At 43.9% G+C, this 21,030-nt stretch overlaps 1 protein-coding gene across 9 annotated transcripts in view; it reads right to left on the bottom strand.

The window, feature by feature from the left end:
• Positions 1-21,030, bottom strand: part of LOC123993159 (protein furry homolog) — a 208,333-nt gene that overhangs the window by 52,250 nt on the left and 135,053 nt on the right. For all 9 annotated transcript variants that reach the window (XR_006831382.1, XR_006831384.1, XR_006831383.1 and 6 more), the window contains exons 41-51: positions 20,752-20,953; positions 20,060-20,181; positions 19,618-19,805; positions 19,370-19,464; positions 18,352-18,588; positions 17,786-18,144; positions 10,682-10,779; positions 10,277-10,447; positions 9,800-9,940; positions 2,219-2,395; positions 528-692 (exon numbers count right to left, since the gene is read on the bottom strand). Coding sequence is in view for 6 of the 9 variants with exons in the window: in XM_046295005.1 (XP_046150961.1) it covers positions 528-692; positions 2,219-2,395; positions 9,800-9,940; positions 10,277-10,447; positions 10,682-10,779; positions 17,786-18,144; positions 18,352-18,588; positions 19,370-19,464; positions 19,618-19,805; positions 20,060-20,181; positions 20,752-20,953 (1,955 nt within the window). In the remaining 3 variants the exon portion in view is untranslated. The remainder of the gene's footprint in view (positions 1-527; positions 693-2,218; positions 2,396-9,799; positions 9,941-10,276; positions 10,448-10,681; positions 10,780-17,785; positions 18,145-18,351; positions 18,589-19,369; positions 19,465-19,617; positions 19,806-20,059; positions 20,182-20,751; positions 20,954-21,030) is intronic.

The raw sequence follows: 21,030 nt of genomic DNA, 5'->3' as shown, positions 1-21,030 counted from the left end.
CCTCTGTAGTGGTCCTTGCCATGGCATACAAGAAACGTGAAGGTTTGGCTAAAGCACAAACACGCTAGATAGAAGTAACATTCTGGAAGAGAAAGGGAGAGATTGACTTGTGAGGATTGGGGTAGGAGGTGAGACAGACCTGAGAGGACTGAAAGGGGTAGACTGACCTTAGAGGACTGGGGGAGAAGGGGGTGGTAGGCAGCCCCAGTAACCAAAAGGTTGTTGGTTCAGATCCCCGAGATGACTAGGTGAAAAATCTGTTGATTGTGCCCTTGAGCAAGGCACTTAACCATAATTGCTCCTGTAATAGCTCTGGAGAAGAGCATCTGCTAAATTACTCAACTGTAAAATGTAAGCGGGACACTAACCTGAGAGGACTGGGGGTGGAGTGGGAGACTGACCTTGGAGGAGTGATGGAAAAGGGGGAGAATGGGAGATACTCACCTGAAAAGACTGGGGGAGGCGGGGTGAAAGGGGAGGCTGACCTGAGAAATTGTGGGAGAAGAGGGAGAAAGGGTGACACTGACCTGAGAGGACTGGGGTATTTTCCAGCTGACTGGAACCAGGACGTTGTTGGAGGTGGAGCCCGAGGAGGTGGAGGAGGTGCTGCAGGTCACAGCGATGGCCTGGCAATTCCCCTCCCGGCCTGGAGAACCTTGCAGCTCCTCATACCTCCTGCCAATCACTGGGGTCTACAAACACACACACGTAGGGAACTTAGTTAGTCACACACAGAGCACAGGTTTGGAGCCGAAACGGAGTGTCTCTGCAGCAGTAAGTCCATGATTGGACAGCTCCCATTCCTCTGTTCTATGGCTGCTCCAGTCTAGCCCTCCCAGCCAGGACACGCAGCAGGCCAACTATTCAGCCGCTCATCAATATTTCAACACCTGCCAGGCAGCGTTTGTTAAGCCCTTAGCACTGTCCAATGGCAGCCGTTCATAGCCCCAGCAGCTCAATTACCGAGCGGGAGAGATTCGCACATTAGGAAAATAAGATATCCCCCAGCTTGGCTAAATTAGCTTATTCAATCCAGCTGCAGTCAATTTACACAGATTCCATGTGCCTCCGGAAACATGCTGTTCTTCTGTTGTGTTTTTCTCCCCACCCCCTTCCGTCTAAAAATACTGAGGAATTTGTCTGAGAAACGAGAGGTAATTTTGTTCAATCATTCCTCTCTAGGCTGTAATGCTCTCTGTTTGGCTGGAGCTCACTCCCTCTCCACCCCAGCCCAGTTTGAACTCTCCTCCTCCCTGATTCCCACACAAAGGACGGCAGTAGACCTGTCTGACAATATTTCCTGCCATTCATAAACCTCACAAATATCTGCCTGTTTGGTTCCTAGACGTACATAAATCATACATTACTTCCCAGTCTGTCTGTCTATTAGCCCTCACATCGCTCTCTAGTCTAACTCTGCCCAGACTGGCTGAGAGTGTTTACTGTGTGTGTGTGTACTTTTCTAGCTTTCCTGCTAATCTACTGGGGTCATTATTAAAAGGCATAATCTGTAATTAACTGGAAGGAAAGACATGTTTCCTGTCCAAAACAGATCCAGTCATCAACAGTCTCACACCAGTACCACACCCTGGAAAACACAGGAAAAGTACAAGAAAACGCGAGACCGTAAACATGCCTCTAAGTGCCTTTCATGCTTTTAACAACAAACATTTGGCTTTGACATAAATGGCACCCTATTCCCTATAGTACACTACTTTTGACCAGAGCCCTGATCAAAAGTATTACACTGTATAGGGAATAGGGTGCCATTTGGGAAGCAGTCTTTAACACAGAACAGCTTCATGCACAGAATAAACCCTGTCTTGTCCGTGGCTTGGCTGTCAGACAAGGAGCGACAACATTACATCAGAGTGAGAGAGTGAGAGGAAGTGAGAGAGTGAGAGGAAGTGAGTGAGTGAGTGAGTGAGTGAGTGAGTGAGTGAGTGAGTGAGTGAGTGAGTGAGTGAGTGAGTGAGTGAGTGAGTGAGTGGAGTGAGTGAGTGAGTGAGTGAGTGAGTGAGTGAGTGAGTGAGTGAGTGAGTGAGTGAGTGAGTGAGAGAGAGAGAGAGAGAGAGAGAGAGAGAGAGAGAGAGAGAGAGAGAGAGAGAGAGTGAGAGAGAGAGAGAGTGGGAGAAAGTAAGACAGAGAGTGAGCAAAAGAGAGCGAAAGAGAGAGAAACAGATCAAAAGAACCCGAGAACCATTGATGTCTGACTAACCTCAGAGATGTCAAAGGTAAAGTCCAGTGTTTTCCCGGGCAGGGCTTTGGAGGAGCGCTCCCACACCTGGAGGTCCAGGTGGGCCAGCTCGCTGTGGGGGGACGTTGGCTGCACCAGGCTAGCCGACCGGGACACCACTAGCTTCAGAATGTTCAGGGCTTCCCTCCAGTGGGCCGTCTGAAGAGCGTGTGCAGACAGAGCACACACACAACGAGAGAGAGATACACAACACAGAGTCTGTCAGAAGATATCCACCATATGACGTCAAAACTGTTTTCATTTATCAAAGAAGCATAAAGCAAAGCCTCTGAGGAGAATCCGCCAGGAGAAAGGTTTCAGTGTGTGTGAGCCTGGAATGAGGGCCTGCAGCCAACACAGCAGGCTGTTTATAGAGTCATGTTGGGTGTGCCTTTAATTTGTTGCTGAGACGCAAGACTCTGTTTTCCCTTTTTGCAGTAGTTAAAGGAATACTACATTCAGTATTCTGTTCATCATATTATTTTTCACAAGGACCAGACATTGACCACAAGCATTTAGCTACACTCGCATTAACATCTGCTAACCATGTGCATCTGCTATCCTTGACCAATACAATTGGATTTGAACAGATTGAAATGGGTTTATAATATAATTGAGGAAATAGAAAGGATGTGAGAAGAATTCCCGAGGGGATGAGACTGGACCGGACGAAGCCAAAGGCTGCAGATTAAGAATCAGGAAGGTGGACTCTGTAGAGTTTGGCTTGGAGTCTCAGGTAGACATGGTAAGGCCATGGTAATTAGGCTGTTGTTTATGTTTATTTATGGCAATCCAGGAGATCTTGACAGAGTTTCATCAGATTTGAGCCAACTGTAAATGGGCCACTCAGGAACATTCACTGTCTTCTTGGTAAGCAACTCCAGTGTAGATTTGGCCTTATGTTTTAGGCTATTGTCCTGCTGAAAGGTGAATTAATCTTTCAGTGTCTGGTGGCAAGCAGACTGAACCATGTTTTGCTCTTGGATTTTAACTGTGCTTAACTATATTCTGTTTCTTTTTTATCCTGAAAAACTCCCCAGTCCTTAACTATTACAGGCATACCCTTAACCCATAGCCATCACTATGCTTGAAAATATGGAGAGTGGTACTCAGTAATGTGTTGTATTGGATTTGCACCAAACATAATATCATAATAGTATTCAGGACAAAAAGTGAATTGCTTTGCCACATTTTTGCAGTATTACTTTAGTGCCTTGTTGCAAACAGGATGCATGTTTTGGAATATTTTAATTCTGTACAGGCTTCTTTCACCCTGTCAATTAGGTTAGTATTGTGGAGTAACTACAATGTCCATCCTCAGTTCTCATATCACAACCATGACATTCTGTACTGTTTTAAAGTCATCATTGGCCTCATGGTAAAATCCCTGAGCGGTTTCTTTCCTCTCCGGGCAACTGAGTTAGGAAGGTCCCCTGTATCTTTGTAGTCACTGGGTGTAAATAATAACTTCCCCATGCTCAAAGGGATATTCAATGTCTGCAATTATTTATATTTTTCACATCTATCAATGCCCTTTGCTGGTTGAATCTGTGTTCGTACTTCACTGCTCGACTGAGGGACATTACAGACAATTGTATGTGTGGCATACAGAGATGAGGTAGTCATTCAAAAATCATGATCACCTCTACAGGATCGGTGGGTCCCCCACGGGAAGTAGGCTAATGTGATTAGCATGAGGTTGTAAGTAACAAGAACATTTCCCAGGACATAGACATATGTCAAATGAAATGTTATTGCTCACATACACATGGTTAACAGATTTTTTATTTAAATTTAATTTAATTTCACCTTTTATTTAACCAGGTAGGCAAGTTGAGAACAAGTTGTCATTTACAATTGCGACCTGGCCAAGATAAAGCAAAGCAGTTCGACAGATACAACAACACAGAGTTACACATGGAGTAAAACAAACATACAGTCAATAATACAGTATAAACAAGTCTATATACAATGTGAGCAAATGAGGTGAGATAAGGGAGGTGAAGGCAAAAAAAAAGGCCATGGTGGCGAAGTAAATAAAATATAGCAAGTAAAACACTGGAATGGTAGATTTGCAGTGGAAGAATGTGCAAAGTAGAGATAGAAATAATGGGGTGCAAAGGAGCTAAATAAATAAATTCAGTAGGGGGAGAGGGAGTTGTTTGGGCTAAATTGTAGATGGGCTATGTACAGGTACAGTAGTCTGTGAGCTGCTCTGACAGCTGGTGCTTAAAGCTAGTGAGGGAGATAAGTGTTTCCAGTTTCAGAGATTTTTGTAGTTCGTTCCAGTCATTGGCAGCAGAGAACTGTAAGGAGAGGCGGCCAAAGGATGAATTGGTTTTTGGGGTGACTGGAGAGAAATACCTGCTGGAGCGCGTGCTACAGGTGGGTGCTGCTATGGTGACCAGCGAGCTGAGAAAAGGGGGGACTTTACCTAGCAGGGTCTTGTAGATGACATGGAGCCAGTGGGTTTGGCGACGAGTATGAAGCGAGGGCCAGCCAACGAGAGCGTACAGGTTGCAGTGGTGGGTAGTATATGGGGCTTTGGTGACAAAACGGATGGCACTGTGATAGACTGCATCCAATTTATTGAGTAGGCTATTGGAGGCTATTTTGTAAATGACATCGCCGAAGTCGAGGATCGGTAGGATGGTCAGTTTTACAAGGGTATATTTGGCAGCATGAGAGAAGGATGCTTTATTGCGAAATAGGAAGCCAATTCTAGATTTAACTTTGGATTGGAGATGTTTGATGTGAGTCTGGAAGGAGAGTTTACAGTCTAACCAGACACCTAGAATATGTGGACAACTACAAATACCTAAGTCAGAACCATCCAGAGTAGTGATGTTGGACGGGCGGGCAGGTGCAGGCCGCGATCGTTTGAAGAGCATGCATTTAATTTTACTTGTATTTAAGAGCAATTGGAGGCCATGGAAGGAGAGTTGTATGGCATTGACACTCGTCTGGAGGGTTGTTAACAGTGTCCAAAGAAGGGCCAGAAGTATACTGAATGGTGTCGTCTGCGTAGAATTGGATCAGAGACTCACCGGCAGCATCATTGATGTATACAGAGAAGAGAGTCGGTCCAAGAATTGAACCCTGAGGCACTCCCATAGAGACTGCCAGAGGCCCGGACAACAGGCTTTCCGACTTGACACACTGAACTCTATCAGAAAAGTAGTTGGTGAACCAGGAGAGGCAATCATTTGAGAAACCAAGGCTATCGAGTCTGCCGATGAGGATGTGGTGATTGAGTCGAAAGCCTTGGCCAGATCAATGAATACGGCTGCACAGTAATGTCTATTATCGATGGCGGTTAAGATATCGTTTAGGACCTTGAACGTGGCTGAGGTGCACCCATGACCAGCTCTGAAACCAGATTGCATAGCGGATAAGGTATGGTGGGATTCAAAATGGTCGGTGATCTGTTTATTGACTTGGCTTTCCAGGGGGTAGATATACAGTGGGGCAAAAAAGTATTTACTCAGCCACCAATTGTGCAAGTTCTCCCACTTAAAAAGATGAGAGGCCTGTAATTTTCATCATAGGTACATTTCAACTATGACAGACAAAATTTGAAAAACAAATCCAGAAAATCACATTGTAGGATTTTTAATGAATTTATTTGCAAATTATGTTAATGTGAGTGGAGAGAAATGCTTGTGCTTCTAGTTCCGACAGTGCAGTAATATCTAACAATTCCACAACATTCCTAATACACACAAATCTAAAGGGGTGAATGACAATATGTACATATAAATATATGGATGTCCGAGTGGCATAGGCAAGGTGCAATAGATGGTATAAAGTACAGTATATACATATGATATGAGTAATGTAAGATATGTAAACATTATTAAAGTGGCATTATTTAAAGTGGCATTGTTTAATCTGACTAGTGATTAGGTCTGAATGTAGGCAGCAGCCTCTTGAGTTAGTTATTGCTGTTTAGCAGTCTGATGGCCTTGAGATAGAGACTGAAAACCAGCTTCTCGGTCCCAGCTTTGATGCACATATACTAACCTCGACTTCTGGATGGTAGCAGTGTGAACAGGCAGTGGCTCAGGTGGTTGATGTCCTTGACGATCTTTTTAGTCTTCCTGTGACATTGGGTGCTGTAGGTATCATGGAGGACAGGTAGTTTGCCCCCGGTGATGCGTTGTGCAGACCGCACCACCCTCTGGAGAGCTTTGCGGTTGAGGGCAGAGCAGTTGCCGTACCAGGCTGCGATACAGGATGCTCTCGATTGTGCATCTGTAAAAGTTTGCCAGGGTTTTGCGTGCCAAGCCACATTTCTTCAGCCTCCTGAAATCCACAATAATTTCCTTTGTTTTGTTGACGTTGAGTGAGAGGTTGTTCTCTGAGGCTGACCGGAACATATCCCAGTCCGTGTGATCAAAACAGTCTTGAAGTGTGGCTTCCGATTGGTCAGACCAGCGTTGAATGGTTCTCGTCACTGGTACATCCTGTTTGAGTTTCTTCCTATAAGACGGTAGGAGCAAATGGCCGGCATTTGATTGTAAGGAATTCTAGGTTGGGAGAGCAGAAGGACTTGAGTTCCTGTATTTTGTTATGATTACACCATGAGTCGTTAATCATGAAGCATGCACCTCTTCCCAGAGAGGTGTTTATCTCTGTCCGCGCGATGCATGGAGAAGAATTGGCTGAACCAATTCCAACAACATATCCCGAGATAACATTCTCTGTTTCACGGAAATTTGAGTACAATCTCTGATGTCTCTCTGAAAGGCAAACCTTGCTCGAATTTCATCTACCTTGTTGCCAAGAGACTGAACATTGGCGAGACGTATACCCGGGAGCGGTGGGCGATTTGCGCGTCTACGGAGCTTGACCAGGAGGTCGCTCCAACTGCGGCGTCGTTGTTTTGGGTCGACTTCTGGGATTAGATCCATTGTCCTGGGTGGTGGCCCAAACAGAGGATCCGCTTCGGGAAAGTCTTATTCCTGGTCGTAATGTTGGTAAATTGACGTCGCTCTTAAATCCAATAGTTCTTCCCGGCTGTATGTAATAAGACTTAAGATTTCCTGGGGTAACAATGTATGAAATAATACATTAAAAAATGAAATACTGCAAAGTTTCCTAAGGACTCGAAGCGAGGTCTGATATTGGCAGAAAGCTTAAATTCTTGTTAATATAACTGCACTGTTCAATTTATAGTAGTTATTACAGTGAAATAACACCATGCTATTGTTTGAGGGGAGTGCACAGTTATGTATTAAATGTATTAATAAACCAATTAGGCACATTTGGCCAGCCTTGATATAAAACTTTGAACAGTAATGCAATGGTTCATTGGATCAGTCTAAAACTAGTTGTCAAAATCTAAATTGACGCTGGGCTGGAATAATACATTATGGCCTTTCTCTTGCATTTCAAAGAGGGACCACCCATACGTAGAATGTATGCACACATGACTGTAAGTCGCTTTGGATAAAAGCGTCTGCTAAATGGCATATATTATTATTATTATTATGATGGTGCAAAAGAAATACAAAAAAAACAGGTGTTTTTTTCTTTGTATTATCCTTTACTAGATCTAACGTGTTATATTCTCCGCATTCATTTAACATTTCCACAAAAAGTGTTTCCTTTCAAATGGTATCAAGAATATGTATATCCTTGCTTCAGGTCCTGAGCTACAGGAAGTTAGACTTGGGTATGTCATTTTGGCAAAAAAAAAAAATTAAAGTATTATGTTAAGCATATTTTTACTCCTAAACATATTTAGGTTTACCATAACAAAGGGGTTGAATACATATTGACTCAAGACATTTTAGCTTGTCATTTTTGTATTAATTTATAAACATTTAAAAAAACATTATGGGGTATTTGCCTGTAGTTATTAAACTCTGCCTGATGGACCCATGGGTTGAGGCAAACTCTGTCATATCCAGGATTGTCATGCACTCCACTTGTCCTGCCACCTGACTACATTGTCCATAACCTGTAATACATTACATAGATGGAAGAACCTCACCCAGAGAGCTGTGCATGTCAGTATGTGGTTAGACAGCCAAATTCTTAGATTTGGCCAAATAGACAAATATAATGCCATTCTAGTTGTACTCTATATACAACTTATTTGTATTTGCTAGGCATGTGTAGGCATACTGTCTTTGTAAGTGCATCAATATGATATTTACAGCATGAAATGATTTGTCTTTGTAACACAAACACACCCATACATTTTTTTGTAGATAAATGTATCTACATTAAATCTGGGCAATGTTTGTGCAATGTCTACATGTAACGTAAACTCACCCCATTCCGTACAAATGTGCACAACCGCGACATTCAAACGAGGCTGCAAAGAAAACTAATGGGACTGTAGTGACTGTGTTGACATAAAAGTCTGGGATGTGAACTACGCTTCTATTCAAGCGTTGATCAACATGGTAATGGCTTTATAGTATTGGAGAAAAGTTTTTTTTTTTTAAATGGACCATACGTTACATCGTGACGTTTCATGCCGTAACGTACAGCACGCGTAAGGCTACTATTTCTGTCTTACAATCTCTCTCCACCAGGTGTAGCACTTCTCTTTGTTTAAAAACAAGACATGGACAGTGACGGGGGTGGGGGGGGGATACCTAGTCATTTTTTGCGTCATCACTGTAAGCGATCATCACTCTCAAAACCGCTGTTTACTTCTGAAGACCACTTTAGCACCGCCTTAAAAACCCGATTTAAATTCGACAAAAACCTTCAAATAGGTATGTAATGATACATTATATAAACTTTTTATAGTGTTTTATTTACATTTAGGAGGAGATAAGGCGATAGGTTGGACAGATCGAGTGAAAAAAAGCCATTTCCCCACACGACATCTCTCCTTCTCACTGTCACACATTAGTTACGCTTCCCCACCCGCCATTTAAAAAAAGACTCGACGGAGCTCATTGCCTTCTTGAATCATGCAGAAATGGGCATCGTGGAGGTCTCGTCAATGATTTTGTTGGAAAGGGGAGAAATTGTGCTTTACAATGGTATTGACATTACAGTCGATCTGGAAGTATCACGTTTTTTGGGCGCTAAAATAAGGTCAATTGTACGGACCAAGGTGATGTAACAAGAGTGAGTTAGTTTATGTTAGCCTACACCTGTAGGGACATCAGTAGTTCCGTAAAGGATCGAACAGCCGACTTAAGGAGAGACGAGACAAGACACAACTAGCAGTATATTGTGATGTAAAACAGCAGAGCTGACTTAAGAGCGGGCATTCAAGTCGCAGTTGATACCGTTTTCATAGTAAAATGTTTTAACACAACATGATGAACATTTGATACTAAGTTGCAAGCTACTTTCATAGCAAGATGTTGTATAACGATTGTGTTATGAAACTAAATCCAGACACTGGCTCTTGATACAGTATCTTCCATAATTGATTTGATAGAGAAATATCAGCTAGCTGCTGTCAGCTTGGCTAAACACAAGGTCAGTAGAGGCTTTAGCCATCTTGAAATGGTCCGTCAGTCAGGAGGGGAGAAGTCCTCAACTTCAAAACGTATTATTTCACTAATAGCAACGTCATTTTCCTCTCACCTGGACAAACTTCTCGATGGTCTTGAGGACCTCCATATTGAATGTCTTGGCCTGAATGACTGACAGGTCCATGTGACTCAGCAGGCTGTAGATGATCTGGAGCAAGGTTTGCTGCATGCTGGGTAGACCCTTCTCCAACAACTAGCCAATCAGAACACACTCACAGTTAATGACACAGTCTGAAATGGATGGATAGCCCTACATTGATCAATTTAATCCATATTACTCGAGGAGAAACTTAATTTATGTATCAGAAACTCTTAAGGATCATTCACACTATAGGGCTGACCTGTACAGCACTATACTGGCTCAGATATTTTCTTCTCACATCGTCCTTTCCTGCACGGTTCCAGCAACTAAGATAGATACCAAACCAGGCCAGCCCTGTACAGTTCGTCTTGAACTGGATTGGTTTGGCCCTATAGTGTGAATCAGGCTTAAGAGGAGTATGGTTATCCATAGAACAGCCATACAGACCTCGGCCATGTAAGTGACCATGTTGAGGGTGATCTCGGAGAAGGCCTCGTGGAGATAGCGACAGACGACGTTGACCCAGGAGAAGCAGTTCCGGGTGTACGAGTGTGTTTTGTACAGGGTCATCACATGGGCCAAGTTGGACAGTTTTGAATTCTTCTCCTCTAAGCATACCTGGCCATCCAAGCAGAAATCAAATACTAAATATTTACGGTACATGTTGGCAATGAATCATAAATAATGAATTAGATTGACATGAATTCGATTTCAAAATGACCAAGAGTACATTTATATACTTTACATTGACTTAATTTCTGGAGAATTATTTCACCTCATTTTGCATGTGTAAAGTCCTCGTTTATCTATTAAATAACGCACATTGACTGGAAAGTTGACGAGGAGACTAACCTGAGCTATTCTCTGCGCCACGTCTTTACAGAACTGGGATGGGCCGTCGAAGTTCTGGACCAGATGTGGCAGCAGACAGAGAACGTTCAGAGGAAAACCTGGGGAACAAGAGAAATAGGGCTTCCATTTCACTCAAAAATTATAAATAATAATTAATAACAATATTTAATTTATAACTCACTTTTTATTGAAAGAAAATCAAAGTGCTACAGTGACGGCATAAAATGAGAGACAGACACAAAGAACCAACTGACGCGGCTGAGCATGTGAACGAAGAAGATGCTCGTGGACGAGGCTCCTACGCATTAGTTAATTTAACCAAATTTGTACTTTGCATTTCACTTTCTTACATATCACATTCGAGTGATGAATTTGTAAGTTATCTTTCTGATTCAAATGAGGAGCAGAAGACCTGTCACTAACGTTTGAACCTCGATGGCAAACGTGAATGGTAATGGCGCCGACTCCAGTCCAACCGATACGGAGTCTCATGCGGTCACACTCCACACAGATCTTCAGAACCTCCGTACGGTCCTGATCTCGGAAATTACAGCTACCATTGCCACTCAGCTCAAAACTGCCATCGATGCTGCTCTGGCCCCCTTCACTGCTGTCCGTGATGCTGTCCGAGCTGCCGTGAATGAACAAGGCCGCTGACTTGACGGCTTTGAACATGACTTGTGTGACTACCATAAACACATAGTAGCCCTTGAGAGAACGGTCGCCCGTCTGAGCTACGATAACCATAAGGTGCTGGGGGTCCATAGCCCCAGCTGGCGGAGATGACAACTCCAAGCCTAGAGTGTTTATCGTCTGTTTTCACTACTACTGTGACAAGGAGCACATCCTCCAGAGGCAGGGCAGAGACCAGCTACACGTCTGTGGATGCAAGGTGTTCATCTTTCCTGACCTCAGCTCGAGTGTCACCAAGAAGAGAGCTAAATTCCTCGATGTGAAACGCAACCTTTATCAGAAGAAAGTTAAAATTCTCACTCTGCTCCCCTGCTCGTCTCCACGTTCAACATACCGGAGGGAAGGCTAAAGTTTGACTCCCACGAGGATGCCAAGCGCTGGTTCAACAGTCACTTCTGATATATTGGATCTATGACCTACTCTTTTGCCAGGTAGCATGCATAGCCTAGTCTAGCCTACCTTCCAAGTCGAAGAGATGTTTTGATTTTTACTGCAGGGCTTTTTTCCCCCTGTTACTACTCTGCAGAAACACCATTGAACTCTGATAAAAATGATGACTACTGTCTTGTGTGGTTGTTATTTAAGCTACACGTTTGGGAGGTCTTTTTTATTTGGCTAGATGGTGAGCGAAGTAATGAATGGCTACAATTCCAGGCTTTTGCAGAGCTTTCCTTTTTTCGTTTTTTCATCTAGATACTTACTGAAGGACTTTTGACCCCTTTACTACGCCCCATTAATCATTTATACATGTACAGACACATGTTTTGTTGACATTGAGTGAGAGGTTATGTTCCTGCACCACACTCCCAGGGACCTGACCTTCTCCCTGTAGGCTGTCACAACATTGTTGGTAATCAGGCCTACTACTGTTGTGTCGACAAAACTTGATGATTGAGTTGGGTGAACAGGGAGTACAGGAGGGGGCTGAGCAAACACCCTTGTGGGGCTCCAGTGTTGAGGATCAGCGAAGTGCACGTGTTGTTTCCTACCTTCACCACCTGGTGGCGGCCCGTCAGGAAGTCCAGGAACCAGTTGCACAGGGCGGGGTTCAGACCCAGGGAGACAAGGTTAATGATGAGCTTGGAGGGTACTACGGTGTTGAATGCTTAGCTATAGTCAATGAAGAGCATGCTTACATAGGTATTCCTCTTGTCCAGGTGGGATAGGGAAGTGTACAGTAGGATGGCGATTGCATCGTCTGTGGATCTATTGGGGCAGTATGCAAATTAGAGTGGGTCTAGGGCGACAGGTCGGGTGGAGGTGATATGATCCTTGACTAGTCTCTCAAAGCAATTCATGATGACAGAAGTGAGTGCTATGGGGAAATAGTCAGTTACCGTTGTTTTCTAGGGTACAGGAACAATGGTGGAAATCTTGAAGCATGTGGGGACAGCAGACTGGGATAGGGAGAGATTGAAAATGTCCGTAAACACTCCAGCCAGCTGGTCTCCGCATGCTCTGAGGACGCGGCTAGGGATGCCGTCTGGCCCGGCAGCCTTGCAAGGGTTAACACACTTAAATGGCTTACTCATGTCGGCCATGGAGAAAGGAGAGTCCACAGTCCCTTGGTAGCGGGCGAAGAAGGTGTTTAGCTTGTCTGGAAGCAAGACGTCGGTGTCCGCAACATGGCTGGTTTTCCCTTCATAGTCCGTGATTGTCTATAGACCCTGCCACATGCGTCTTGTGTCTGAGCCGTTGAATAGAGTCTCCACTTTGTCTCTATACTGACGTTTTGCCTGTTTGATTGGCATACGGATGGAATAACTACACTGTTTGTATTCGGCCATACTCCGTCACCTTGCCATGGTTAAATGTGGTGGTTCGCGCATTAAATTTTGCGCACTGCTGCCATCTATCCACGGTTTCTGGTTAGGGTAGGTTTAATAGTCACAGTGGGTACAACATCTCCTATACACTTCCTGATAAACTCAGTCACCGTATCCGTGTATTCGTCAATGGTATTCTCAGAGGCCGCCCAGAATATATACCAGTCCGCGTGATCAAAACAATCTTGAAGCGTGGATTCCGATTGGTCAGACAAGCGTTGAATAGTCCTTAGCATGGGTACTTCCTTTTTGAGTTTCTGCCGATAGGAAGGGAGGAGCAAAATGGAGTCGTGATCAGATTAGCCTAAGGGAGGGCGGGGGAGAGCCTTGTAGGCATCCCGGACGTTGGAGTATCAGTGGTCGAGTGTTTTTAGCAGCGCAAGTACTACAGTCAATGTGTTGATAGAACTTCGGTAGCATTTTCCTCAAATTTGCTTTGTTTAAATTCCCAGCTACAATAAATGCGGACTCAGGATATGTGGTTTCCAGTTTGCATAAAGTCCAGTGAAGTTCCTTGAGGGCCGCCGTGGTATCGGCTTGAGGGGGAATATACACGGCAGTTACTATAACCGAAGATAATTCTCTTGGGAGGTAATACGGTTGGCATTTGATTGTGAGGTATTCTAGGTCGGGTGAACAAAAGGACTTGAGTTCCTGTATGTTATCACAATCACACCATGAGTGGTCAATCATGAAAACCCCTGCTTCTTCCAGTCGAGATATTTTTTCCTGTCTGCACAATGAACTGAGAACCCAACTGGCTGTACGGACTCATACAGTATATCCCGAGAGAGCCATGTTTCCGTGAAACAGAGTATGTTACAACCCTGAGCTTGTCAACTTTATTATCCAGAGACTGAACATTAGTGAGTAATATACCAGGAAGCGGTGGGTGGTGTGCGTGCCTCATGAGTCGGACTAAAAGTCCACTCCGAATACCTCCTCTACGCCGGCGTTTTTTTGGATCAGCCTCTGGGATAAGTTAAATTGCTCTGGGGAGTATGAACAAAGGATCCGATTGGGGAAAGTCGTATTCCTGGTCTTAATGCTGGTGAGTTACTGCCGCTCTGATATCCACAAGTTCTTCCCAGCTGTATGTAACAAAGACATTTCTGGGATAATAATGTAAGAAATAACACACAAAAAAATATACTGCAAAGTTGCCTAGCAGCTAGAAGCACAGCTGCCCTATCTGTCGGCGCCATCTGTTGACCTACTTTTCCGTTTTGTGAATGCCTTTTCAAATGTATTTCACTGCTTGTGCTACGGAGCCTCTCCGTGTTAGGATAGGAAGGTTTTCTGTTTATTCATATGCATCAAGGCATTCCATTCGCTGAGGAAGGAGACTTTGGGTTTGGGTGAAAGGGGAGGTGATGGGGACCATTTTTGTTTCTTTTCTTTTTATTTGATAAAAAAAAAAATATATATATAAATATATATATATATATATATATATATATATATATATATATATACACACACACTTTGTTGCATTTTTCATCAGTTCTCTATTTTATCTTTATTTTTTTTCCTTTCAATATTTTAGATTGTGAATAGGTAGGCCTAATCCTATAAAGTTTTATCTTGGAATACTAAAACAATGAATAATTCTGTCAAGAGGTAGAGGTGCTCCCCTTTGAAAAAGCTAAAAGCAGATGGGGTATTTCTACAAGAGACCCATTTGCTCATTAAAGATCACTCAATGCTACAAAACTCCAGGTTTAGGCAGGTTTTCCATTCAGACCTTGACTCCATAGCCAGAGGGGTTGCAATTTTGGTTAGTAAAATAATACACTTCAGAAAGTAATGGGAGACATTTAATAATAATTGGCACCATTTGGCAAACTCTTGCAGTACTGGTCAATATATATGCTGAATGTTAAATGGGTTGCTGGGGAAAATCCCTTCTCTGAACACCCATCTTTTGATAATTGGCGGGGATCTGAATTGTGTTATTAGCCAGGCTTCAGACCGCTCCAAACCCAGAAATATGTCTCCTTCTGCTATGTCAAAGTCCTTCTCATATTTTATGGTTCAGAATGGGTGTACAGATCCCTGGAGATTTCAGAATCCCCAGGCAAGAGAGTATTCTTTCTTTTCACATGTACACCATTATTTTTCTCGTATTGACTATTTCATTATTGATCATAATTTACTTCCAAATGTCACCTCTTCTGAATATTTCCCATTGTAATTTCTGACCATGGACCTTTAGTACTCGACAAACTCATACTCCTCTCTGTTGGAGATTAAATTATCTTCTCCTGTCTGATGCAAACTTCTGTAATGTTATCTCCACTTCTATTGATCATTTTATTTTGTGGAATGAGGTAGGATGGACAGGTAGGGAGGGGTTGGATGTGTGAAGGGAGTAAAGGTGGTTGGGATATGGTAAAGTCTTTGTACTTACATTGATGTACATTTTTGAAAACTTTAATAAAAACATGTCACCCGTTTCAGGAAACTAGGCTTATGTTGCGGGTCAGTACTTCACAGGAGAGCCGTTTGAATATAAACTTTTTGGTGCATGGACATGCCGAGAGATGAATTTGGATTGATCTGCCATTTAGCACGCTTCTGTCTATTTGAGCTGGTCGATGTCTTGGTAATCCTGTCTAACGGGTCTTTAAAAAAAATGTATCACGTAGTGAAACTGAATACCTGTTAATTTTTTATATTTTTTGTTAACCTTTATTTAACTAGGCAAGTCAATTAAATTCTTATTTACAATGACGGCCTAGCCTGGACAACGCTGGGCCAGTTGTGCGCCACTCCATGGGACTCCCAATCATGGTCAGATGTGATGCAGCCCGGATTTGAACCAGGTACTGCAGCGACGCCTCTTGCACTGAGAAGCAATGTCTTAGACCACTGCGCCACTCGGGAGCCCATATATTTTACATCTGTCTCCGGATTACATCTTAAAACTAAAGGGCAACCACGGCATCTGACAGAAGACTAGTCCATCCATGATGTGTACAGGTAAGATAGTCTAGCTAGCAACATTTTCAGATTTTACACGTTTCAAATTTGAACAGAAAGTGGTTTCATTTCAAGTTTGTGTACTGTTAGCGAGATAATGTTATCTGGCTGGCTCGCTAGCTAAAGTTATGTGTATGACCTTATAATTCATATCTCAGAGCCATTTTCTTGACTAGTTATAGCCTAATGTTATATAGCTAGTTTCATCATAGCGCTTGATGGTTTTTGTGACTGCACTAGAAGAAACATTGAAAGTTATTGACATTTTCCGCATTAACTGACCTTCATGTCTTAAAGTAATGATGTAATTATTTGAGCTGTTCTTGCCATAATATGGACTTGGTCTTTAACCTTCTGTATACCACCCCTACCTTGTCACAACACACCTGATTGGCTCAAATGCAATGAGGTGGAATGAATAAGGTGGAAAGAAATTAAAATAACAGGCACACCTGTTAATTGACATGCATTCCAGGTGACTACCTCATGAAGCTGGTTGAGATAATGCCAAGAGTGTGCAAAGCTGTCATCAAGGCAAAGGGTGGCTACTTTGAAGAATCTCAAATATAAAATATATTATATATTAATGATTCCATATGTGTTATTTCATAGTTTTGATGTCTTTACTATTATTTTACAATGTAGAAAATATAAAAAATAAGGTGTCCAAACTTCTGACTGGTACTGTAGCTAGCAAGTTAGCTTGGGTGCTTGAATGCTGTTTGTACAGAATGCTCGGATCAACCATTGAAGAGTTGAATGTGGCTAAAGCTTAAGAAGATGTGAACAATGCTGAATGACTGTAGACAAAGAAGGGCTCTCCATTAGTACAAAAACACTCAAAAGTGGGTTAAGTTCAAAGCAAAATTACTTTCCCTATGTTCCTCAACTGTAGTGTATGATATACCATTTTGTAGCTCTGAGTCTCTACTTTTATCCAATGTAAAAAGCACAATTTCAAATTTTGCTCCATAAGACCGATTTGAGCTGGTCGGTCACAGCAAGGAGGCCTACAAACCTGACTCAGTTACACCAGCTCTGTCAGGAGGAATGGGCCAAAATTCACCCAACTTATTGTGGGAAGCTTGTGGAAGGCTACCTGAAACGTTTGACCCAAGTTTAAATTGTTTAAGGCAATGCTACCAAATTCTAATTGAGTCTATGTAAACTTCTGACCCACTGGGAATGTGATGAAAGAAATAAAAGCTGAAATAAATCATTCTCTCTAATATTATTCTGACATTTCACATTCTTCAAATAAAGCGGTGATCCTAACTGACCTAAAACAGGGAATGTTTACTGTCAGGAATTGTGAAAAACTGAGTTTAAATGTATTTGGCTAAGGTGTATGTAAACTTCTGACTTCAACTGTAGCTCAGTACTAGGATTATTTATTTTATTCAGTCATTATCTTTATCAAGGTTGTCGATTATTTCAGACTCCACCGTACATACTGTATATACCAATTAGCAGACACTGTTATCCAAAGAGACTCCCAGTCATTTAGAATATGGGTTCTGCAAGCTGAAATTTAAGCCTTTACCATATCGAAGCAAGTGCCATGCTTTACCAATTGAGTCACACGGGACTACAGATAACATACCTATGGCTTGTGAGGTGTCCACCACGGGCACCCGCGAGACAGGCGTGAGCTGGCAGAAGATGTGCAGGGTGAGGTCGGTGGTGGAAGTGGACGTGAAGCCCTTGAGGAGCAGCTGCTGGAGTCCGGCGAAGCCACTCCACCTCAGCTGGCCCTGCAGCTTCTCCAGCCGCTCCCTGTTCTCCTGCTTGTCCAGGGCCACGTGGGCCAACAGCTTGAGGAGCAGCCGCAGGGACATCTGGTACTCAAACTCAAAGTCTGACTCCATCAGGGACACAGCAACCCAGAAGATGGTGGCCAGCAGGTTGGACGGGTGGTTGACGTTGGCTGGGTCACTCGGGAGCTCTTTGGAAGAGGACGGACTGCGGAGGAGAGCAATGCGTTTATTTATTTGAGGCTTTCTATCCCAATAGATGCCCCTTGTGGCACCCCCAAGTCTTTGCCAAATTTTCAAACGTTTTTACCAAGGTGTATCCTTATGAACATGACCTCAAAATGACTGGGAGATGCCAAATGAAAGGATTCATAAAAAAGTGCTGTAGTGTACTTGGCTACTTGCTGTCCCCTACTTGCGGTTCTTGGTCAGCCCTCCCTGCTGGGTGCAGGCCTGGACGGGGTCCAGTGTAGCGCTGCGAGGAGGGTCGGATGAGCGGTCAGCCTCGCCGAACCTCTTGGGGACGGAGTAGCTCCTCTGGTGACGGCTGCGCTCGGCTGTCCCCAGACCCTGCTGGAACAGGTTCAGCTGCCCTGTGCTCTTCCTGTTGGACACCAGCTTCCCGCTGGTAAGGAAGTCTGGGGAGGATGCCCTGGAAAGCCAATAAGAGACTAGCGATGAGTTGAAACCCTTAACAACCTGGAATACAAATACCTAATAAAGGATTGGCGTACTCAACTCTAAATTGTTTGAACAAACAGCTTTGGGTGCTGGGTTGTAAGGTCGTAAGTGATAATAGATGTGTAAACTCTGTTGATGCAGCTAATACATTTTGTATATTCTTATTCCTCTCCATTCCTTATTCCATTAGGAATGTTGTGGAATTGTTAGATATTGCTACACTGTCGGAACTAGAAGCACAAGCATTTTGCTACACTTTCAATAACATGTGCTAACCATGTGTATGTGACCAATAAATTGTGATTTGTTGCTGCAGCTACTACTTTCTTTTTCACTATTGGTTCACTTTACTGATTCAGTCTGAACCTTCTCCAATAAAGGGGCACATGGACAGGCTTGAAAGTAGCTAGTCCAATAAGTGTTCTCTTAGCAACTGTGGGCAGGTTTAGCTTATGTTGCATTTGGAGAACATCAAAAGATTTGGACTTCTGATTGGTTGAAGGTGATCCATTTGCTGACTTAGTCTTGTTTTATAACGCCAGTAATTACAGCCATTCTTACAGCCAGAACAGTGTGGGTTCCAGGCGAATATAAAGGTCCATTACCTGATCTAGTGGTAGTGCTTCCGCCCCCAGACCACATGCCCCTGGAGGCAGCAGTTTGTTCGCAACGCAATTTATGTACGGTACCCCTCCGTATCCCAATCTAGCTACATGTTAATACATTTGTTTTAAAGTGATCTGCAAACCAACCTGTTCAGGATAGCCATTAGGTCATTGTTCTTGAGACATTCAGCCAGGTTGTCCACCACAGACTCTAAGGTGAGCAACACTTCCATAACATAACCCTAGAAGAGCAGGAAGACATTAAAACTGGGTATCTGCACAATCACACGCACACACACACGCACTCGCGCACACTCACGCGCACTCACACACAGACAGACAACACACACACAGGAACACACGGACACTCCCCCGTTCCCTCCGCCCACACACACCTGTACTTCCTCCCCGTGCTCCCCCACCACCTCCACCAGTCGCGAGAGCAGGTCGAACACGGCGTGGGCCGTGAGCGGCTGCCGCAGCCCCCGAACCACCTGGAAGGACCTCCCGGCGTAGTGGCGTGACAAGCTACACAGACCCATTTGTAGAGCTATGTCACTCAACTGCTGCTCCAGGTGGAAGTCTGGCCCAAACAGGAGAGGTATGAGACACACACGCACAAAGCATGGGCACGCAGGCACGCACACACACATGCATGTTCGCAAATACACATATATGCGCGCAGACACACACGCGCACACTGATGTCTACCGTCTGATGTCTAGGAGTCGGACTACACTTTTACAAGGCAATAGGTGAAAGGAAGTGCAGTGCTTCCGGCATGAGCATGTAGTGTGGTAAGGTGTAGAATAGCGCTAGACTCTTGGGGAGGATTACCTGATTTGGACTCTTTGAACACCGACACCACATAACGCAGAAAGTTGACAAGCTGCTCAGTGCTTTTTGAGGTCTGGTTCTTGGGTGAGATAGCTTCGTGACACCACATGGGGCCACAGGCCCTGGAAAACAATAACACAATTGTTTATGATATCATAGAGAGGATAACAAATGTATAATTCAAACAGAAGTATACCAGTAGGGTGAAATTGCCCCTAGACGCTGATCTTGGGTCAGTTTAGAATTTTCCTTACTAATGGTTAAGGTTAGGATGGGAGAGGAACTGATCCTAGTACTGTACTTAGAGGAAAGCAAAGTGGAGCTTCAGTGGTGTTGCTACTTCAACAATGACAAGTTTGTTGTTGTGTTAGCCACACTAGACCACTAGGTGGCGTATGACGTGAGGAGTTGGCTCCCTGTTCTCTCACACTGACATCAAGTTGATTAAACCGACATGAAATTGCATGGCCATATATCGATAACAAAAAAATCTTCAAGATGAAGGCCTGCAAATTATATTTCCGTTTGCCTTTGCCAGGATAAATAGCTAATGAAGTTCTAGAGTTCCACTCAAATCGGTGTGTTTGTACACGCATGTGCGAGTGTCTGTCTGTTGGTAGTTGTACATACTATGTGACTGACTGGTTGGCCGACTGCCTGTTTGTCGGTCTGGCCGACTCTCTGCAACCTACCTGGTGGTGAGGAACTCAATCAGCTTGTTGGTCTTCTCGTCTGTCTCTGAGGGGCTCTTCAGCTCCTCCGCCTCCTGGGAGGAGATATGGGGCAGGTTGGAGGTGCTGCCTCCCAGGCTGAGGCTGGAAGAGGTGGACGAGGAGCTGAGGCCAGAGTCTGGTACTGGGGATGCCTGGCCCTCTCGCAGGAAGTCCATCCCACCTAGGAGGGAGAGGGAAGGAGAGGAAGAAGATGAGGAAGGGAGCGGGGATGAGAGGGGGACGGAGGGGAGGGGAGTG

Source organism: Oncorhynchus gorbuscha, linkage group LG13, assembly GCF_021184085.1.
Source record: "Oncorhynchus gorbuscha isolate QuinsamMale2020 ecotype Even-year linkage group LG13, OgorEven_v1.0, whole genome shotgun sequence".
Taxonomy (NCBI): Eukaryota; Metazoa; Chordata; class Actinopteri; order Salmoniformes; family Salmonidae; genus Oncorhynchus; species Oncorhynchus gorbuscha.
Note: the sequence above shows the minus strand (reverse complement) of the source record. Positions and strands in the feature narration are given on the sequence as shown.